Source organism: Chiloscyllium punctatum, chromosome 44, assembly GCF_047496795.1.
Source record: "Chiloscyllium punctatum isolate Juve2018m chromosome 44, sChiPun1.3, whole genome shotgun sequence".
Classification (NCBI taxonomy): domain Eukaryota; kingdom Metazoa; phylum Chordata; class Chondrichthyes; order Orectolobiformes; family Hemiscylliidae; genus Chiloscyllium; species Chiloscyllium punctatum.
Window position 1 is genome coordinate 28488473 of NC_092782.1, and position 22354 is coordinate 28510826.

At 40.5% G+C, this 22354-nt stretch overlaps 1 protein-coding gene across 3 annotated transcripts in view; it reads left to right on the plus strand.

The window, feature by feature from the left end:
* tbc1d22a (TBC1 domain family, member 22a) overlaps window positions 1-22354 on the plus strand; it is a 365228-nt gene that overhangs the window by 189754 nt on the left and 153120 nt on the right. For all 3 annotated transcript variants that reach the window (XM_072562565.1, XM_072562566.1, XM_072562567.1), the window contains one exon: window positions 10702-10777. In XM_072562565.1, the coding sequence (XP_072418666.1) occupies window positions 10702-10777 (76 nt within the window). The remainder of the gene's footprint in view (window positions 1-10701; window positions 10778-22354) is intronic.

A 22354-nucleotide genomic window follows, 5' to 3' on the forward strand; every position in this document is an offset into this window, starting at 1 on the left:
GCTGCAATATCTGGGAGAAAGTGAGGACTGCAGATGTTGGAGATCAGGGCTTATGCCCTAAAAGTCGATTCTCCTGCTCCTTGGATGCTGCCTGACCTGCTGCGCTTTTCCAACAACACATTTTTCAGCTGCTGCAATATCTACCTCACTATACAACAGGGTTTAAAATGATTAGAGTGAAAGTGAAATGTTGTGTAAAATTTGGCATTAAAGCTATTCTAGATGGCCTGATCATTGTGAGATTAGATTCCATTTTCAAAATGAAGACTTTCATTGTAGGAATAAAAATGATTCCAGAATAAATCATGTGCAAATTTCGCAAAATGTGGTGATCCTGATTTTGAAGATAAATTGAACCTATCTGTGACATGACAGGTTTTAAATCTGTAGAAATCTGTTGATTTCATTCTCAAACATGCTTATCAACTGAGCTTCCACAGCTGGCTGGGTCAAGACTTCCAAAGGTTTGCCATCTTCTGAATGCAGAAATTCCCTTGCTCCTCTGGTCTAAATGGCTTGTCTCTTATTTCCAGACTTTGTCCCATGTTTCGAGACCCCAATGGGTGGAATCACCTTTCCTGCATCTACCCTGCCAGTCCTTTAAGAATTTTTAAAATCTTTAATTGGCATCACTTTTCATTCCCTTAAACTCTGGAGAATATAAGCCCAGTTTGATTAATCTTTCTGAAAAATACAATTGCTCCATCCCAGGAATTTGTTTGGTAAATCTTTATTATACTCCACCTACAGAAGTATCTTGTTTCTTGAGTAAGGAGACCAGGTTTACACACACTATTCCAGATGGTTTTGACTGGACTTTACATAATTGTGAGCTTTTACTCCAGAATTGAAATCCTTTATACTGAAGGTCAATACCATCCAGTAACTCTAATTTTTAATCTTCAGCGACTCGAGAGCAAGGACACTCAAGCTAGGACCTTTGAAACTGAAGAAAAGAACATTAACAGGTTCTAGTTGAGGAAATAGTTAACAGCACATGTAATCTTCCACAGCTTCATGAAAAGAAAATTATTTTTTGAGGAAATGTGGTTTTCATTCTGGTTAGACTTGGCTCTAATATTCTTAGAATAAATTAAATGTCAGTATCACAGTTTCTACGTATATAGCACCTTTAACACAATATAAGGTCTGAAAGAACTCCACAGGAATCTTGTGAAGCAAATGTTGATATTGAGTATGAAAGAAGACAGAATTGCAGAAATGTCTGAAAACAGCAGAGTAGAGAGAAAGAAAGGTTTAAGGAAAAAGGGTCCAATGCACTTGAATGTTTAACAGCTGAAGATATGGTCATCAGTGGTGTATTTGCAAGTGGGCTGCTTTGGAGGCCAGAATTAGAGGGCACAGTTCTGTGGGCTGGAGGGGATTACAGAGGGAGGGAAAGAAAGAAAGTTAAGGTGATGAAGATATTTGAAGCATGGTTCAGAATTTAGCCTTTGATTAACTGGGATGCAGGGTATGTTGAAAACACATGGGAATAATGTAAGCAGAAGTTTCTACACTAAGGATGTCACAGATGACCTCAAGTTTAAGGGAAGGTGGAATTATATATGGCGTTAGGTGAACTGTTGAACTGCTCCCAACTTTGTCAGAAGTACAGTGAGTGAAATGTTATTTGGACGAATGATACAACTGTAGTAATGCCTTAAAATCTTAAGGGGAACAGAATGCCATGTTTATTGTCTGTTGCTGTCTTGTAGTAAACCAGCAGCTCACTGCTTTACATGTTTGCATTTTGGTTTTTTAAAATTAATTTATGGGACGAGGCCATCTCTGACTATGCGACATTTGTTGTCCACTCCATGTCTCTGATCTTCTACCTGTCATTCCAGGCCTCCATCACTGCAAATATACAGAATTGAGTGACATGTTCTTCATTTTTTTCTTCAACATTGCGAAAAGGAGAAAAGCAATGTTAAAGAAAGACTGGGCAATGTGTCACTTCAATCAATGCACTGTCATTTTTGACCCAAAATATGGGATTGTCTATTTGCCTAATTGTAGTATTACGAACTTGGCTTAAATGCTTAACTCTTCTTAATCATTTTTGGGATGAAGGCGTCACTAGCTAGGATTAGCATTTGTTCCGCATCCCTAATTGTCCAGACGGCTGTTAAAAGTCAATCACATTGTTGTGGATGTGGAGTTGCACATAGGCCAGAATAGGTAAAGATGGCTGTTTCCTTCCGTGAAGGGCGTGAGTGAACCAGATTGGCTTTTCTGACAATCAATAACCATTTCAGTGTCATCATCAGGCTTTTAATTCCAGAATTTCTTTTTTGCTTATTGAATTGTAATTCTACCATCTGCTGTGGCAGGATTTGAACCCAGGTCTCCAGAATCAACTACGTGGATGAGCAACCCAGTAATAATAGCACAAGGTCATTGCCTCCCCATTAATAGGTTTACTGGTTTGTCATATGAATCAAGTTCAAAAGTAATTGAATTATTCCCCATGTTACTACTCTACATTAATTGAAAGTGAACCCTAAGAATGACACATTTTAAATTGAACTTTGTTGTGAAGTTAACCAGAAAGCAACCATCATTCAGTAGCTTAATGATAAAAACTAGTTATCACAGTTATTTGTTTGCAACATTGCCTTTTATTCTAAATCAAATTTTATGCACTCATTAATTGAGGGTTAGAATGGCAGAAAGGTTCTGTGTTTGGTTTGAACTGTTTTAGAAAGCAATTGTAAGCACCGGGGCATGTAATGAAGTATCTGAACACATTGTCTCTGATTTAAAATTGCAAACGATAAGCCGTCCATACTCCGATTCAGACTTTTTGTTGCTTTCTGCTACTCCATTTTTTTCATAAATGGTTAATGGTTACTAAGCAAATTGGGCATATTTATAATTAATTTAACCCCATGAAGCGCTTAATTAGACGTCTTTCTGGCAATCTTCCTATAGAAAGCTCTGTCTGTAAACATGATTTGGCAACATTTTGAAAGCCCTTTCATTTGCATGACTGTATGTCAAGGTGCAATGGCATTCTGTCTGCAGAAGTGCAATAGTTTGTTTTACTGTCAAACTGACCTGCCAAAAGCACAGATAATTAGGGTAATGAAAATCTTTGAAATTTGTCTATCAAAATAATATGCATTATGAACAAATCATCACAAACATCTCAACTGGGCAGCTGTCTGGAAGTTGTTCTTTGTATTCCAGATAAGTGCTTTTTTTTGTCTACGCTAATGTCTCCTTTTGAAAAAATAAGACCAATAGTCCTCTGAATCTTTAAATTCTGGAAGCCTGTTAGTTGTCCAAAATTTTTCCATGCTTAGGCTTGTCATGGAAACTTGCTGTGTGCAAATTGGTTGTTCAGTCTTGTACACTACAACAGTGACTGACTTCTGTAGTTCTTCATTGTCTACAAAGCACTTGAACGTCCCAAGGTTGTGAAAAATGATTTATTGTTTCAAATGGACGTTTATAAAATCAAAAGGGACATGGATAGGGGGATCAGCCAAGGTCTTTTTCCAAGGGTGGGTGAGTCCAAAACTCGAGGACACCGGTTTAAAGAGAGGGGATAGATTTAAAAAGAATGTGAGGGGTAACCTTTTCATGCAGAGGGTAGTGCGTGTATGGAACGAGCTGCCAGAGGAAGTGGTGGAGGCTGGTACAATTACCAAGATTTAAAAGGCACCAGTATGGGAATGTGAATAGAAAGGATTTGGAGCGATATGGATCAAATGCTGGCAAATGGGTTTAGGTCAGATTTGGACTTTTGTTCAGTATGGACAAACGGTCTGTGTCCGTGCTCTATGATGGTCTATAATCTTCCATTCTAATTTTTATCTGTTCTACATAATTCATATATAAGCTCTCAGTGGCATGGACTCAGGCCTCCTCTGGTTTAACTCTTCCATGTTGACCAGACATCTAAATCTGATCCAATCCCATTTTCCAGCATTTGGTCCTTATCTCCCTTAACCCTTCCTGTTCATATATTCTCACAGAGACCTTTTAAATAGTGTAATCATACCCACCTGCACCACTTCGCCTGGCAGCTCATTATATACATACACCACCCACTGCATGAAAAAGTTACTCCATCGGTCCTTTTAAAGTCTTTGTTGTCTATAGAGAAGTTTGGAGATTATGGACAACAGAATAAGATTTGATCATTTAAAACTTTATGCTCTCAAAGTATTTGGATGCATTGGAAAGACTAGTTCATATTTCCCATGCCTAATTTCCCAGCTTAATATTTCATTACTGATAGGTACAAGTACAATATTAATAAAACCTGAAGCAAGATTGTCCTGAAGCTTTCAGTACTGCACTGCCAGAGGTACTCTTGTTCTCATGAGATAGCAACCTGAAAGAGCAGTTTAATAAAAGTTTCACACAATGAGCAAGGGTCTCTCTCCAAGGTCTAGGCAACAGTGTATCCTTTAATCACCACCACTGAAATGAGGATCATCAGGCAGACGTAGCGTGGGTTCATGAAAGACCGGTCATGTTTAACCAATTTACTGGAATTCTTCGAGGGCATTATGAACACAGTGGATAACAGGGAACAGGTGAATGTGGTGTCTCTGGATTTCCAAAAGGCATTCGACATGGTGCTGCCCAAAGGGCTGCTGGGTAAGATAAAGGTAGATGGTGTTATGGGCAAGGTATTAGCCTGGGTAGAAGATTAGTTAACAGAAGGTAAAGGGTGGGGATAAATTGGTATTTTTCTGGTTGACGATCAGTGGCTAGTGGTGTGCCTCAGTGTTCGGTGTAGGTACTGCAATTGTTTATAAATAACTTGGATGATATAGAGTTGGGGACCAGGTGTAGTGCGTCAAAGTTTACAGATGACACTAAAATGAGTGGTAGAACAAAGTGTGCAGAGGGCCCAATGTCCGTAAAGGGACATAGAGAGGTTAAGTGAGTGGGCAAGGGTCTGGCAGGTGGAGTACAATGTTGGCAAATGTGGGGTCATCATTTTGGTTAGAATAACAGCTTGGTGTAAAGTTGCAGCATGTGGCTGTGCAGAGGGACCAGGGTGTCCTTGTGCATGAACCACAAAAAGTTGGTTTGCAGGTGCAGCAGGTGATTAAGAAGGCAAATGGAATTTGGTTCATTCACTGCTAGAGGGATAGCATTTAAAAATGTGTCTTGCTGCCATTGTATTAGGTGCTAGTGAGTTCACATCTGGAGTACTGTGTGCAGTTTTGGTCATCTTGAGGGAGGATATACTGGCACTGGCAGGAATGCACAGGAGGTTCCACAATTGAGAGTGTTGCCTTAGAGATTGAGTAGACGGGAACTAAAATCATTGAAATTTAGAAGAATGAGTGGGCATCTTATAGAAACAAAGTTATGAAGGGAATAGATAAGCTGGAAGTAAGGAAGTTAATTCCATTCGTGAGTAGAACTAGAACAAGAGAGCATATCCTCAAAATAAGGGGGAGAAGGTTTAGGATGGAGTTGAGGAGGAACTTCTTCACCCCAAGGGTTGTGAATCTGTGGAATTCCCTGCCTGGTGAAGCAGTTCAGACTACTTCATTGAATGTTTTTCAGGCAAAGGTAGATTTTTGAACAGTAAAGAATAAAAAGGTAAGTGGAGCTGAGTCCACAATAAGGTCAGTCGTGATCTTATTGAAAGGTGAAGCTGGTTTCATGGGCCGAATGGCCTACTCCTATTTCTTCTGTTCCTAGTAACTAAGTGATGCTTGTGAAAACTTGTTCAAAAATAGGCCGCTATGTTTCCTACGTTGCAATAATGATTACGATTCTGAAGTATTTATTTGACAGTGAAATGTCAAGGAATATCTGAATTTTTTGAAAGGCATGATTTAAATCTAAGCCCTCGATTCTCCTTAATTATTTTGATGCGTCCCTGCCTTTATAACGCTCGCCTTCCTCTTTTCCAAAGGGTTTTAACTGATACAGCATGAATTACTTCTGTAATTTTGCTTCACATCAGTGAAAGAGATATAATCTCAACTTTTTCTTCAGGCTAATTAATTTTGCACTTATGTCCTCTAATACTATATTCAGCCCAAATTAAGCGAGTTTCTGGAATCTGTTTTATTTGGTCCTCTCTGCATGTTAATTCTGGATCATGACTTGTTGGATTATTTTCTCTAGTGAAAACAAGTTTAGTGTTTATGAGACTCTCGTTGTAACTTAGGAATCATCCTGAACTCAAGGCTATGAAGTCTGTTTGAAAAAAGCCGAGTGCACAAAATGAAGCAGTTCTGACATGGCTGTTAAATAATTTTAGAACATACTCAGTGAATTTTCTCTAGCTCTGCAACATCCTTTGTCATGTCACTTCCTCCAAATGATGCAGCTTGTGTATTTCCTCCTCCTATTAGATCACAGTTGGAACCTGTACATTTAATTCCCGAGGTCCAAAGCTCTGGAATTCCTTCCCCAAACGCTGCTGCCGCTCCATCTCATTAGGCCAATCTATTTGACCAAACTTTGGTTATCTCTCATAATATTTATGCTGTTGATATTTCCCTTTTGATTACCTTTCGTGAAGCATTTCAGAATGTTATATCGGGTTGAATGCTTTATACAAAACTAATATATAGTTTTGGGAAAAAGAACTTCTTGAAGCATAGTTCCCACTGATGGATTTCAACAAATATTAATCAAATACTTTATTATACTGTATAGCCTTCACAGATCTTGGATCCTTGGCTTAGAAATGTTCTAACATAAGTTATGAAAGGGGTAAATCGTCAACAAAGCAAAGTAGTCCTTTCAGTTGCTTTGAATTACAGCAAGATGTCTTAGATAATTTCTTTCTGAGAAATACACTGTTAAGGATCACTTTGAATGTCACTCTCACACAGCAGTTGTTGCAGAGAGAGTTTCAGGAGACTTCATCTTATTATTTTACCAAGCCGTATTCTGATGTCAGTTTGCCATAATGTATGTAGTGGAACAAGGATAACTAGAAGAATTCGAGATAGAGGGGAATTATATGTATATTGTTGTATATTGTGTTAATGCTATGGTATAAGTAGTGACTTTTTGATTCATTCATGGGATATGGGTATGGCTGGCTACATCTGCTTTTATTGCCCCCTCCCTCATTGACCTGAAGAAGAAAGTGGTGACCAACTTCCTTGAACTGGTTTAGTCCTTGGTGTGAAGGGAACACAGGTCTGTTCACAAAGAAATTTCCTGGATTTTTAAGTCAATGACAGTGAAGCCAGGATGATGTTCAGCTTGGAGGAGAATTTGAGTGGGGTGTTCCAATGCATCTGTTACCCTCCTCCTCAGTGGTAGAGGTCACCGATTTGGCAGTGCATATCGAAGGCGTCTTGATGAATTATTGCAGTGCTATTTGGAGATGAGGCACACTGCTGTCACTGTGTTGTTTGTGGAGCAACTGAATAGTGCTAGTCAAGTGGGCTGCTTTATCCTTGATGCTATTGAGAGCTTAAGTTGGAGTTCCACTTATCTAGGTAAGTGGGAGGTTTTCCATCACACTCCTGACTTGTACCTTGTAGATGGTGGACTAGCTTTGGGGAGTTGGGAAGTAAGTTGCCAAAGGATTGCCAGCCCTTGACATGCTGTCATAGCCATGGCATTTTTACAGCTGGTTCAGTTCATCTCTAGCCAGAGATGACCCACAGGATGCTGATATGGGGGAATCAACAATGGTAATGCAGTTGAATGTCAAAGACTGATGGCTGGATTCTCTCTATTGTCATTGCCAGACAATTCAGTGATTTGAATGCTACTTGCCACTTATCAACCAAGCCTGAATGTGATTGTACTTGAACTCCGACTGCTTCTATATCTGTAGAGAATCTGAACATTTTGCAATAATCAGCAACCATCTCAGTCTGTGATCCAAAATGAGGGAAAGTCGATGATAATGCAGCTGAAGATGAAAGGGCTTACTTCACTACCCTGAGGACTTCTGCAATGATATTCTGGAGCCAAAGTGACTGATCTCTATGACTCGATAAATCATTGCCTGCAGCATAGGGAGACATCAGGACCAGGGTCTAGATTAGAGTAGTGCCAGAAAAGCACAGCAGGTCAGGCAGCATCCGAGGAGGAGGAAAATCAACGTTTTGGGCAAAACCCTTCATCAGATACCAGGACCAGACTATTTCAACAGAGACTTTTGAGCAAAAGAGACAAAGCAATATAGATTGACAATATCAAGAACTGGAATCTCTCTCAATTCCTGATTCTTCATCAGTATTTTGAAATCAGTGCACAGTGCCAAAGCAAATTGGAGAAACAACAACTTTCACGGAACTTAAAGATAACAACAGATTTCCTACCAGCTGAGACTACACATCAATGTGATCTAGCAAAGTCTAACCACCTCGAGAACTCTAAGGATGTTTAAACTGGACAGCTTTCATTGTTCCCATCTCTATGAAGCATACTCTGCTTTTTTTAAAAAGTTCATACTCTAGGTGAATGTCACATATTATTTTTCTCAGTATTAAAAATAATAAAATTCTTTTTTCCTTTCACACAAGAAAATCTTGTTATTTGCTCCTTAACTTCAACTAGTTTTATATTTAACCAAGTATGATACTTCCACACTAGAGTCATAGAGATGTACAGCACAGAAACAGACCCTTCGGTCCAACCCGTCCATGCTGATCAGATATCTCAACCCAATCAAGTCCCACCTGCCAGCACCCTTCCTATTCATATACCCATGCAAATGCCTCTTAAATGTTGCAATTGTACCAGCCTCCACCACTTCCTCTGGCAGCTCATTCCATACACGTACCACCCTCTGTGAAAAAGTTGCCCCTCAGGTCTCTTTTATATCTTTCCCCTCTCACCCTAAACCTATGCCCTCTAGTTCTGGACTCCTGGATCCCAGGGAAAAGACTTTGCCTATTCACTTTATTTATGCCCCTCATAATTTTGTAAACCTCTATAAGGTCACCCCTCAACTTCTGACGCTCCAGGGAAAACAGCCCCAGCCTGTATAGCCTCTCCCTATAGCTCATTCTCCAACCCTGGCAACATCCTTGTAAATCTTTTCTGAACCCTTTCAAGTTTCACAACATCTTTCTGATAGGAAGGAGACCAGAATTGCATGCAATATTCCAACAGTGGCCTAACCAATGCCCTGTACAGCCGCAACATGACCTCCCAACTCCTGTACTCAACACTATGACCAATAAAGGAAAGCATACCAAACATCACCTTCACTATCCTAGCTACCTGCGACTCCATTTTCAAGGAGCTATGAACCTGTATTCGAAGATCTCTTTGTTCAGCAACACTCCCTAGTCCTTACCATTAAGTGTATAAGTCCTGCTAAGATTTGCTTCCCAAAATGCAGCACCTTGCATTTATCTGAATTAAACTCCATCTGCCACTTCTCAGCCCATTGGCCCATTTGGTCAAGATCCTGTTGTAATCTGAGGTGACCCTCTTTGTTGTTCACTACACCTCCAGTTTTGGTGTCATCTGCAAACTTACCAGCTGTCCCTATTTTACGCTCGCATCCAAACCATTTATGTAAATTACAAAAAGTAGAGGGCCCAGCACCGATCCTTGTGGCACTGGTCCACAGGCCTCCAGTCTGAAAAACAGCCCTCCACCACCACCTTCTGTCTTCTACCTTTGACCCAGTTCTGTATCCAAATGGTTAGTTCTCTCTGTATTCCGTGAGATCTAACCTTGCTAATCAGTCTCCCATGAGGAACCTTGTCGAACGCCTTACTGAAGTCCATATAGATCGCATCTACCGCTCTGCCCTCATCAATCCTGTTTGTTCCTTGCTCAAAAAACTCCATCAAGCTTGTGAGACATGATTTCCCACGCACAAAGCCATGTTGACTATCCCCAAACAGTCCTTGCCTTTCCAAATACATGTACATCCTGTCCCTTAGGGTTCCCTCCAACAACTTGCCCACCACTGAGGTCAGGCTCACTGATCTATAGTTCCCTGGCTTGTCTTTACCGCCCTCCTTAAACAGTAGGACTATATTAGCCAACCTCCAGTCTTCCGACACCTCACCTGGACTATCGATGATACAAATATCTCAGCAAGAGGCACAGCAATCACTTCTCTAGCTTCCCACAGTGTTCGAGGATACACCTGATCAGATCCTGGGGATTTATCCACTTTGTGCCCAATCTCTCTAATTTATCAGGTACATTTAAATTGAAACATGAGATAGCAGTTTCTTGACACCTGTCTATTTTAACACTGTTTCTAGTATCTTTGGATAAAATGATAATTTTGGCTCAAATAATCTTTTGTTTTATTCCACATTTATTCCTGGTGCTTTCCTCATTGGTGGTCTGGTGATTCCTGCATCCATTTTAGATCAGTATTTGTCAGTTTAAATTTATTTTACTCCATGAAAGATCTCTGTTATTTAAATCAAATGATCAACATTGAAAATTGGTTGTCCATAGTGTATCATTACAATGACAATATTGAAAATCTTTGAAACCTTGTTCTCCTTGTCATTACCTTCTCTTTCTTTGGAAGCATGTTTCTTTGGAAGCAACATGTTTAAAATTGTGACCGTATTTTGGACTTTTGTTTTTACATTTCCTGATCAATAACATTTTGTTCCATTGTCATCTGCTTTGAATGTGTCTTCCATATGACAAAAGCTATAGAGAAGTCCAAGATTTTGTTGTATATAAAAATGTTTGTCTGTGTTGACTTTCAGTAAGTACATGTCAATCATGTCTCTTATTGAAAATTTTGTTTTCAAGGACAACTACACTTTTGCACAACCAGGGATTCAGAGGAAAGTCAAAGCATTGCAGGAGCTCGTTAGTCGGATCGATGGTAAGTCTGTTGCATTCTTGAATTCTCATTGATCAGAACTACAATGTGTTAACGTTGTCTGGTTTAACAACAACTATACAGATGTAATCGTTGATATTAAGTTAGTACACACCATGACAGTGTGGTGGCCTTTTAGAGATGAAGTGCCAGCCTCAATCAACTTAGAACAATGTGCCCTTTCCAAGATCAGTATTGTGTATCATTTAAAGGGAGTTGCCAGAGCATGAACAAGTTTCATTACTTTTTATTAAAGCGGTATAATCAAACTTCAATGGCAATTTTTGTTGGAAGAGTAATGGCTCCACAAGGAAACCAGTCAGCATTCGCTTTGCAGTTAATTCAATGACTCTTTTAATTCTCCAAGCCGTCATATTGACTGTTTAGAGGTGCCCCTTGGCATTTAGCTTTGTACTGTTGTGCATCCCAGACAGTCATTGAAGGCTGAAACCGTTTGTGCAATAAATCTAGTAATTATGTACTCTGGAAAATACTATGCCCATCTTTCACAAATTGAAATGCGTGATAATTTCATAGGATAGTTTGGGATTGTGATGTAGATACTGGCAGGGAACTGTGAAGTTACTTCTCTTGTCCTTTTCTAAAAAAAAACTTGCATAAAATGTTAATTTCAATGGTTCTGTGGCTAGCTTTAATTAATTGCTTTAGTTCAGATAATACAGCCCGTTCAAATATAGTCTCTAGATATTTATTGCAATAAATGACTGGAGCTGCTCTTCGGCTGAATTATCTGACATAATAACTGAGCATATGTCAGTAGTGTTAAAAGCTTTGGAAATGAAAGTAAACATAATTAATGAAACTGATTTGCCTTTTGATAGGTGTCCAGTTTGTCACAAGCTTCCCGAGTAAACTCAAACCTTTGTAATGAAAACACTATTGCTCATTTGGTACTAAATTGCCTTTGATTTTGCAGCTGATAGAAAACTCTAAGTAAAATGTTAAATATTGCTGTATTAAATATAAAAATTAGATTTTTAAATGAGCGTCACATTTGTACGGTATATGTGTCTTTGTTTTAGATCTAGGGTGTAGGTTTGCTCGCTGAGCTGTAGGTTTGATATCCAGATGTTTCATTACCTGGCTAGGTAACATCATCAGTGGCGACCTGCAAGTGAAGCGAAGCTGTTGTCTCCTGCTTTCTATTTATATGTTTGTCCTGGATGGGGTTCCTGGGGTTTGTGCTGATGTCATTTCCTGTTCGTTTTCTGAGAGGTTCATAGATGGTATCTAGATCTATGTGTTTGTTTATGGCATTGTGGTTGGAGTGCCAGGCCTCTCGGAATTCTCTGGCATGTCTTTGCTTAGCCTGTCCAAGGATAGATGTGTTGTCTCAGTCAAAATAGTGGTTTTTTTTTCCTCTGTGTGTAGGGCTACGAGGGAGAGAGGGTCGTGACTTTTTGTGGCGAGCTGGTGTTCGTGTATCCTATGTTTTAGATCATAACATTTCAAGTGAAACATAAGTAAGTTGGATTACTTCTGTTCAGCTGTTACCTTCAGCTGTCACCATCCAAACTTGGAACCTTGATCACCCAGAAAGTCTAGGACAGCAGGTGCATTGGAGTGCCATCACTTGCAAGTTCTGCTCCAAATCGCACCTGATATTCATTTGGAACTACATTGCTGTTTCCTCACTGTCACAAGATCAAAATCTTGCAATTCCCTTCCTCTACCAGCATTGTAGTATCAGTGACTTGAGAAAACACCTCATGACCACTTCCTCAGAAGCAATTAATGACAGGCATAAATACTCATCTCACCAGTGATGCCCTTGTTCATGAATAAAAAGAAAGCAGTTGTAACTAAAAAAGTATGACATTTGATAGTGTGGTCTCATACTAACTAAATCGAGGTTGGTGGATCTACTTATCTTTCAATAATTCTGTTTTCTAACTGGGTTCTCATCAAGAAAGACTGTTAGAAGCACATGATTTGCTGATTCAGACCAAAAGAAAATGCTTTCTTAGTTTTGGGTAAACATGCAATAATGCATTCCTTTGCCAATCCAGGAGGCTTGATGAACATCATCAAATTCATTCTTTTTAAGTAAATGCTTTGCCAGTTTGTGATTATGATGTGCTATTGTCAATACTTATGAAATATTTGTACCCTTGAAAAAAGTATGTTTCCATACTATCCTTTCCTGTTGTTAACGGTTGTCTTCCACATAAAGCTTTTTTATGACAGATTGAAGGCAGCCTGAAGCCATGCTAAAGATCTGAATGCAATCTTGATTGTATCATTACCAGACATTTTTCATTACAACATACATAGAGTCATACCGATGTACAGCATAGAAACAGACCTTTTGGTCCAACTCACTCATGCCGACCAGATATCCTAACCTAATCTAGTCCCATTTGTGAACACTTGGCCCATATCCCTCCAAACCCTTCCTATTCATATTACTCATCCAGATGCTTTTTAAATATTGTAATTGTACTAGCCTCCACCACTTCCACTGGCAGCTCATTCCATACAGGCACCGCCCTCTGTGTGAAAATGTTGCCCCTTAGTTCCCTTTTATGTTTTTTCCCCTCTCACCCTAAACCTAGGCCCTCTTGTTTTGGATTCACCCAACCTGGGGAAAATACCTGCTCTATTTACCCTGTCAATGCCACTCATAATAAACATGAGGTTGCCCCATAGCCTCTGACGCTCCAGGCAAAACATGCCCAGTCTATTCATCCTGTACCTATAGCTCAAATCCTCCAACCCTGGCAATATCCTTGTAAATCTTTTCTGAACCCTTTCAAGTTTCACAACATCCTTCCTATAGGAGGGAGACCAGAAATGCATGCAATATTCTATAAGTGGCCAAATCAATGTCCTGTACAGCTGCAATTTGACTTCCCAACTCCTATACTCCATGCTCTGCCCAATAAAGGAAAGCATATCCAACACCTTCACTATCCAATCTACCTGCGACTCTACTTTCAAGGGACTATGAACCTGCACTCCAAGCTGTTTCTGTTCAGCAACACTCCCGAGGACCTTATCAATAAGAGTGTAAGTCCTGCTCTAATCTGCTTTTCTAAACTGCAGCACCTCGCATTTATCTCAATTAAACTCCATCTACCACTTATTTTCTCATCAAGCATTATGAGGCAGCATGGTGGCTCAGTGGTTAGCACTGCTGCCTCACGGTGCCAGAGACCCAGGTTCAATTCCCACTTCGGAATTTGCACATTCTCCCTGTGTCTGTCTGGTATCCTCTGGGTGCTCTGGTTTTCTCCCACAGTCCAAAGATGTGCAGGTTAGGTGAATTGGCCATGCTAAATTGCCCGTAGTGTTAGGTGAAGGGGTAAATGTAGGGGAATGGGTCTGGGTGGGTTGCTCTTCGGAGGGTCGGTGTGGACTTGTTGGGTCAAAGGGCCTGTTTCCACACTGTAAGTAATCTAATCTAAAATTGATAGTTTATGGTGGCAAATTGACTGTAATCATGTCATACTTAATAGATCATTGTGCATCAAGAAGGAGCTTTCACTTTCCCAGGAGCTATGAACTGGAGTTCCATAGAACCTCTGCCAACAGCTTTCTATCAAGTGCAAGTAAATCACTGCCTCAGCTGAGTTTAGACAAAACTTGAAAAATCAGCCTCAATTCATGATTTGGAAATCCAAATAACATAAAGGAATAAATAAATCTGAAAAGTAATTAGTTTTTATTCATCTGAATGCAATGCTTCCTCTTCACTGTTTCTTTGTTAATAATTACTCGGGATCAAACAAACAGGAATTTGAAACCTTGTTGACAAAAATTGTGGAGTGTAATCGCAGCTTAATCAACAAGCCTTTGCTAATTTCTTCACTGCTAGATCTGTACATGGAACATGAGTGTCACTTGGCCTTAAAGAGCTGTCAGATGTCAAAGTGGGAGTTTACAGGGAGATCAGCAATGCGTCGGGAGCTTGGTACATGTGACAGTTTAGTGCAGAGACAAAGGTGGTGTAAGATTTTGACATTCACTACAAATTGTAATTAACTTAAACCTTCTACTTAAATTGTGGGTAGAAATTGAGTATCAGTTTAAGCATTTACTAGCTTTGATTGTGACAGGACCGAAAACAAATACAAAAATGTTTCCACAAATATTATAGAATGTATTAAGTTTACAACACTGGTTAACTGTGCATCGGTCTATTGTTCTCTCCTTTTGACGTTTTCCATTGTGTACACTAAAGCAAAAAGAAACATCGCTTATTTATTTTTGCTTGCCATGTCCAAAACCTCAATTGGCTCCTAATTGCTTGAACAATTCTGGGTAATCCAAGATAGAGGCTGGAAAAAAAATTTGTGGTCATAAGAGCTGCTCCTAATTTGAGGTATTTTCAGTGTTGGAGCTGATTTTCTCAAATTCCAGGAGCAGTAATGACTGTTTGTGTAAGCTGTTGCATTGTTTGGGAACTTTGGGAAAAAATGATCGAAAGAACGGCACTTTAAAAAGGAGGAAGAGCGACAAAGTCGGACACCACAAGGGAAGCTGTTCGAACAAGAAAGAATTCGACACAACTGTCTGACCCAGCAGTGAATCTGCACGTCCAGTGCCTCTGCTGTTTGACTTCAAGTATCTCTCGACGTCTGAGTTTATCTTAAAAAAAAATTAACAAAGAACAAAGCTTACAGGTGACCTTATAGAAACCTGATGGGAACAGCTGGTGCAGGGGGAAAGGTTCACATTTTCGGATCAGCTCAATGCAGTCATGCACCACCCTCTGTGTGAAAAAAACTGCCCCTTAGGTCCCTTTCAAATCTTTTCTCTCTCACCTGTGACAATACCGATCCTTGAACAATATTATGGTGCCCTTGGTTTTTTTCAAAAGGGGTCGTAAAGGCAGAAATTCCGATGTGTCTGGAAATATCTATTTGAGAAGGGTTTTGTCGTTCTTTTCAAACACTTGTACAATGAAAGGGGAGCGGCCAGATCTCCCAGTTCATGGTTTGGTTTGGTTTTAGCAAGAAGTCAGCTTTTGATGCTGCTGGACCCAAAGCTGCATGCTGATCTTCATTCTCTCTGCCATCTCTCTCCTCTAAAAATCTGTGTTTGAATTTACCTTTTTTGCCAAGGGGTGTTTCTGGGATGTTGCAGATATTTGGAACAGCTCTTGGTTAAGTTGCATTTTCATGTCAGTTGGGTTTTCAAATAGTTAGCTTGTTCTAAATTTGGTTTTCTTTTCTTCGTGTATAAATAAATTTTGTTTTGTTTAAAACGGAGTTGTTGGGCCAGCTGCATCATTCCTGGAGTATCCACCCTCCACCTGCTTAAAATAACTGGAAAAGTTAGGGTCTGGACTACCTTCTAGAAATGTTTTGAGGGGGTCTGGCCCAGTCCATAATACACCTCTAAACTTGTACCCTCTAGCTTTGGACTCCCCCACTCGGGGAACAGTCCTTATCTATGAACCCAGTCCATGCTCCTCATGATTTTATAAACCTCTAAGGTCAGCCCCCAGCCTTTGACACTCCAGGGAAAATTGCCAAGCCTCTTTAGTCTATCCCTAAAGCTCAAACCCTCCACCCTGGCAACATTCTTGTAAATCTTTTCTGATCCGTTTCAAGTTTCACAACATGCTTCCGATAGCAGGGAGACCAAAATTGCACATAATATTCCAAAAGTGCCCACCAATGCCCTGTACGGCCGCAATATGACCTCCCAACTCATATACTCAATGCACTGACCAATGAAGGCAAGCATACCATATGCCGTCTTCACTATCCTGCCTGCCTGCGACTCCACTTTCAAGTGTCTATGAATCTGCACTCAAGGTCTCTTTTTTTCCACCAACACTTACAATTAAGTGTTGAAGTCCTACCCTGATTTGTCTTTCAAAAATGCAGCACCTCACATTTATATGAATTAAACTCCATCAGCCACTCCTTGGCCATTGGCCTATCTAACCAAGATCCTGTTGTATTTTGAGGCACCCTTCTTCACTGTCCAGTACACATTCAGTTTTGGTGTCATCTGCAAGCTTACTAACAATATCTCCTCTGTTCATATCCAAATTATTTATATAAATGACAAAAAGCAGCAAACCCAGCACCAATCCTTGTCATACACCGCTGGTCACAGGCCTCCAGTCTGAAAAGCAACCCGCCACCACTACCCTATGTCTTCTATCTTCGAGCCAGTTCTGGATCCACATATCTAGTACTCCCTGTGTTACATGTGATCTACCATGAAGAACCTTGTCGAAAGCTTTACTGAAGTCCATAAGATCACATCCACCTCTCTGCCGTTATCAATCCCCTTCATTACAACTTCAAAAAACTCAAGTTAGTGAAACACGATTTCCCATGCTCAAAGCCATGTTGACTATCCCTAATCTAGAACATAGAACAATACAGCACAGAACAGGCCCTCCAGCCCACGATGTTGTGCCAACCATTGATCCTCATGTATGCACCCTCAAATTTCTGTGACCATATGCATGTCCACCAGTCTCTTAAATATCCCCAATGACCTTGCTTCCACAACTGCTGCTGGCAACGCATTCCATGCTCTCACAACTCTGTGTAAAGAACCCACCTCTGACATCCCCTCTATACTTTCCTCCAACCAGCTTAAAACTATGACCCTTCGTGTTAGCCATTTCTGCCCTGGGAAATAGTCTCTGGCTATTGACTCTATCTATGCCTCTCAATATCTTGTAGACTTCAATTAGGTCCCCTCTCATCCTCCTCTTCTCCAATGAAAGAAGTCTGACCTCAGTCAACCTCTCTCCATAAGATAAGCCCTCCAGTCCAGGCAGCATCCTGGTAAACCTCCTCTGAACCCTCTCCAAAGCATCCATATCTTTCCTAATAGGACGACCAAAACTGGACGCAGTATTCCAAGTGTGGTCTAACCAAAGCTTTATATAGCTGCAACAGGATCTCATGACTCTTAAACTCAATCCCCTGTTAATGAAAGCCAAAACACCATATGCTTTCTTAACAACCCTGTCCACTTGGGTGGCCATTTTAAGGGATCTATGTACCTGCACACCAAGACCCCTCTGTTCCTCCACACAGCCAAGAATCCTATCCTTAATCCTGTACTCGGCTTTCAAATTCGACCTTCCAAAATGCATCACCTTGCATTTGTCCAGGTTGAACTCCATCTGCCACCTCTCAGCCCATCTCTGCATCCTGTCAATGTCCCGCTGCAGCCTACAACAGCCCTCTATACTGTCAACGACACCTCCAAATTTTGTGTTGTCTGCAAACTTGCTGACCCATCCTTCAATCCCCTCATCCAAGTCATTAATAAAAATTGCAAACAGTAGAGGCCCAAGGACAGAGCCCTGTGGAACACCACTCACCACTGACTTCCAGGCAGAATATTTTCCTTCTACTACCACTCGCTGTCTTCTGTTGGCCAGCCAATTCTGTATCCAGACAGCTAAGTTCCCCTGTATCCCATTCCTCCTGACCTTCTGAATGAGCCTACCATGGGGAACCTTATTAAATGCCTTGCTGAAGTCCATATACACCACATCCACAGCTCGACCCTCATCAACTTTTCAAGTCACATCCTCGAAGAACTCGATAAGGTTTGAGGCATGACCTGCCCCTCTCAAAGCAGTGTTGACTGCATTTAATCAAGCCATGCTCTGAATCCTTTCTAACACCTTGCAGACGACAGACGTGAGACTGACTGGTCTGTAATTGCCGGGGATTTCCCTATTTCCTTCCTTGAAGAGAGGAATTACATTTGCCTCTCTCCAGTCCTCAGGTACGACTCCAGTGGAGAGCGAGGATGCAAAGATCTTCGCAAGTGGCGAAGCAATCGCATTTCTCGTTTCCCAAAGCAGCCGAGGACAAATCTGGTCTGGGCCTGGCGACTTGTCAATCTTAATGTTTGACAAAATTTCCAGCACATCAGCTTCCTCTATCTCTATCCATTCCAGCGTGCACACCTGCTCTTCAAAGGTTTCATTCACTGCAAACTTCATTTCTTTCGTAAAGACAGAAGCAAAAAGCTCATTTTGGGCTTCCCCTACCTCCTCAGACTCCACACACAAGTTCCCTATGCTATCCCTGATCAGCCCTACTCTTTCTTTGACCATTCTCTTATTCCTCACAAGTGTAAAATGCCTTTGTGTTCTCCCTAATCCATTCTGCCAAGCCTTTCTTGTGCCCCCTCCTGGATCTCCTCAGACCATTTTTGAGCTCCTTCCTCACCTGCCTGAAATCCTCTAGAGCTGAGCTTGACCCTAGCTACCTCCACCTTATGTAAGCTACCTTCTTCCTTTTGACGAGAAGCTCCACCGCTCTTGTCATCCAAGGATCCTTTATCTTACCACTTCTTGCCTGTCTCGGGGACATATTTATTCATCATTCACAACAACTGTTCCTTAAACAGTCTCCACATGTCTATAGTGCCTTTACTATGGAACAATCTGTCCTTATCTTTCCAAATATATGTAAGTCATGTCTCTGAGGATTCCCTCCAACAACTTGCTCAGCCCTTATGTCAGGCTCACTGGTGTATAGTTCCCTGGCTTTCCTTAACACCTTTCTTAAATAGTAGCACCACGTTCGTCAACCTTCAGTCTTGCGACACCTTGCCTATGGCTATTGATGATACAAGTATCTTACCAAAGGCACCAGCAATCACTTCTCTAGCTGTCTACAAGAGTTTTCAGGTACACCTGATCAAGTCCCAGGGATTTATCCACCCTTATGCATTTCAAGCTATCCAGCATCACTACTTCTGTAATATGGGCATTTTTCAAGATGTCAGTATTTATGTCCCCACATTCTCTCTCTTCCGTATCCTTCTCCACAGTGAACACTGATGCAAAATACTCAGTTAGTATACATCCCTTCTCCTGCCATGCCACACATGGGTGGCGTTGCTGATCTTTAAGGGGCCCTGTACTCTCCCTAGTTATCCTTTTGACCTTTATGTATTTGTGGAATCCCTTTTGATACTCCTTAACCCTATTGTGGGTATGTTCACCGAGCCAGGAAGTTGATTTCCAGATGTTTCGCCTTCTGTCTAGGTGACATTTTCAGTGCCTTGGAGCCTCCTGTAAAGCGCTGTGCAACTGTGTTCTGGAATTTATTTGGTTCTGCTCCTGCTGCTTCCGATTGCCAGTTCTGGTTGTTTGTTGTCATGGTATATTGGGTCTTGGGTATCCTTAACCCTATTTGCCAAATCTTTCCCATGTCCCCTTTTTGCCCTCCTGATTTCCCCCTTAAGTATACTCCTACTGCCTTTATACTTTTCTCAGGATTCACGCGATCTAGCAGCATAGGATTATCTTTAACCCTAGGATACACCATACTTTTAACCACGAAACTTAAAGTTAACAATTTTTCCATAAAAAAGAATTGCAAAGATGGCCAAATACTTCTCAGAAATACAATGGCCTCCAAAACAAAGGATGAGGGATGGTTTCACGTCGGAAGCAAAATTAATTTGATTCAAGCATTACAATAAAGCTTCAATGGTAAATTTTTTGCAATGCCTATTTTAAATGACCAGTTGCCCAGATATTTTGAATTCTGTTGGAACAGTTTGAGCTTAGATTGGGGCTGTGCTTGGAGAAAGTGGGGGAAAGTGCAAAATGGGGGCTGCTGGATTGGGAAGTTGTGTTGGCTATGATGTGCAGGGGATGCTGGTGAGGATCCACGCAGGGGCAGGGCAAGTATTGGGTCTGGGAGGGCCAATTTAAGGTGAGGTGGATGGCTGGCCTGGCAGGATGGATGTAGTCAATGATGAGTTTGGGGTTTAATTTAATTGTTACTTGGGAATTATGCTAAATGTTCAATTCTGGTTTTTTTTGTCCAAAATCACTCTTAATCTTAAATGAGTTATACCCCTCTGAATTCTTTGTTTTGGAGGTTCCTAGAAGTAAAGGAATTGCCCATTGGAATTTTCCTTTTTGTGGCAATTTCCATGGAGTCCATTACGTTGGAAATTCCACATGATCCTGATGCCTAATTCCAATTTGCACTGCTCCAATGACCATCCGGCATTGGAATATCAGGACCACAGGGTTTTATATCACTGTGCTTGACTGGGGAACTGTCATATTCCATTGTATTGACTAGCTGTTGCAATATTTCAAAGTAAATGAAATTTGCTTCTTCATAACAAGGTTTTTCATCTGCCACAATTCATTGTGCTGCTTGTATTGTGTTTGTGAAATGAAATGTTTGAAAATATGTTCCATGGAGTATTCTGGAGTTGGGGTAGGTGGCGAGGAGTGTGTGGAGGTCGTGGCAGGGCTGTGAGGACGAAGAATATTCACTTTCCAGGGTGTACTAAAAAAAAAAGTTATAAAGATGTGAACAATGAAGTTACAAACTTTTAGTTAGCTTTTGACATTCAAAAAAATCCGGCAAGAGGTGAATATAAAAGAAAATTGCTGCAGTTGCGCGCACACACCTGAAGGTGCATTGCTAATTTGAGCTGAAGCATAGAATAATGTTCCTCCCCTATTAGTGCATTGCCTTGTTTCTTTAAAAACAGTTGAAATGACGGCCACTTTCTGACCATTTGAGTTATTTTCTTGGTTAGTGGTAGTCTCCTTGTTATTCGAGGATGCCCACACCTTAAGTGATTTCATTGTCCTTTGTCCTTTGTGGTTATAAAAGATTTAGGTAATTTGTTAATCTATTAATTACTACTTAATGTTGTTTAATTTTGCAAAAGTGTACTTGAAGCTGAAAAGTCAACACTGAATTATGTGTGGCAGACATTAAGAACAAATGCTTGCAAAGGGTTTTAAAATGATTTTGGTATCTTTTTGCTTTCTTTTGAACTTTTGGGTTGTGGGCATTGTTGGGAAGGCTGACGTTTAGGCCAATCCCTTCTTGCTCTGAGAAGGTAGCAGTGAACTCTTTCCCGAAGCATAGTAATTTATGTGGTGAGTGTTTGAGCACAGCATTGTTCAGTGGGGAATTCCAGGTTCTTGACCCAACAATGGGTGGACCTTAATGGTCATGCTACATCTTGAATATATTTGTTTGATATGTCACTTAAGGTGTTCCCTTGCATCTGCATAGTAGCAGTCGTGTTTTAATGATATTCTGGCAGAGAAGCTGGGCTAGGTTGTTGCAATAGGAGCAGCCTCAGGACTGTAGGTTAAAGCTTGGAGTTGTTGATTTGAATCTCATGAGCCTGAGATAACCAGAAACTAAAAGCTTTCCTTCAAAAAACAACTTTGCGGGGAGAAAGCAAATGTGATTTTGAAGGAGACTTGAGCATATATGTGCTAAATAAAAATTGAAGCTTTTGAATTATTTTGTGGTCAGAAAGTTGATTTTGATTCTAACTGGGAAGCTAGCCTAAGCTTTTACAATTGTATATTGAGTTGACAGGCAAAGACATTTCTAATTCTGTTACACATACTAAATCAACAGGTAAATGTCTTAACACTGATGGTTACAGAACTATTTTAAGTTCCATTTGGAAGACTTTTCAGTGTTTCATTTATTACATTTAATAAAAGTGACAAATCATTGGACTTTGAAATTATTGTACTTCCTTCATTTAATTTTTCAAGACTGAAAGTTTTGCAGTAATCTCTTATGAGACATCTAAAGTTATAAATTGCAAGGTAGC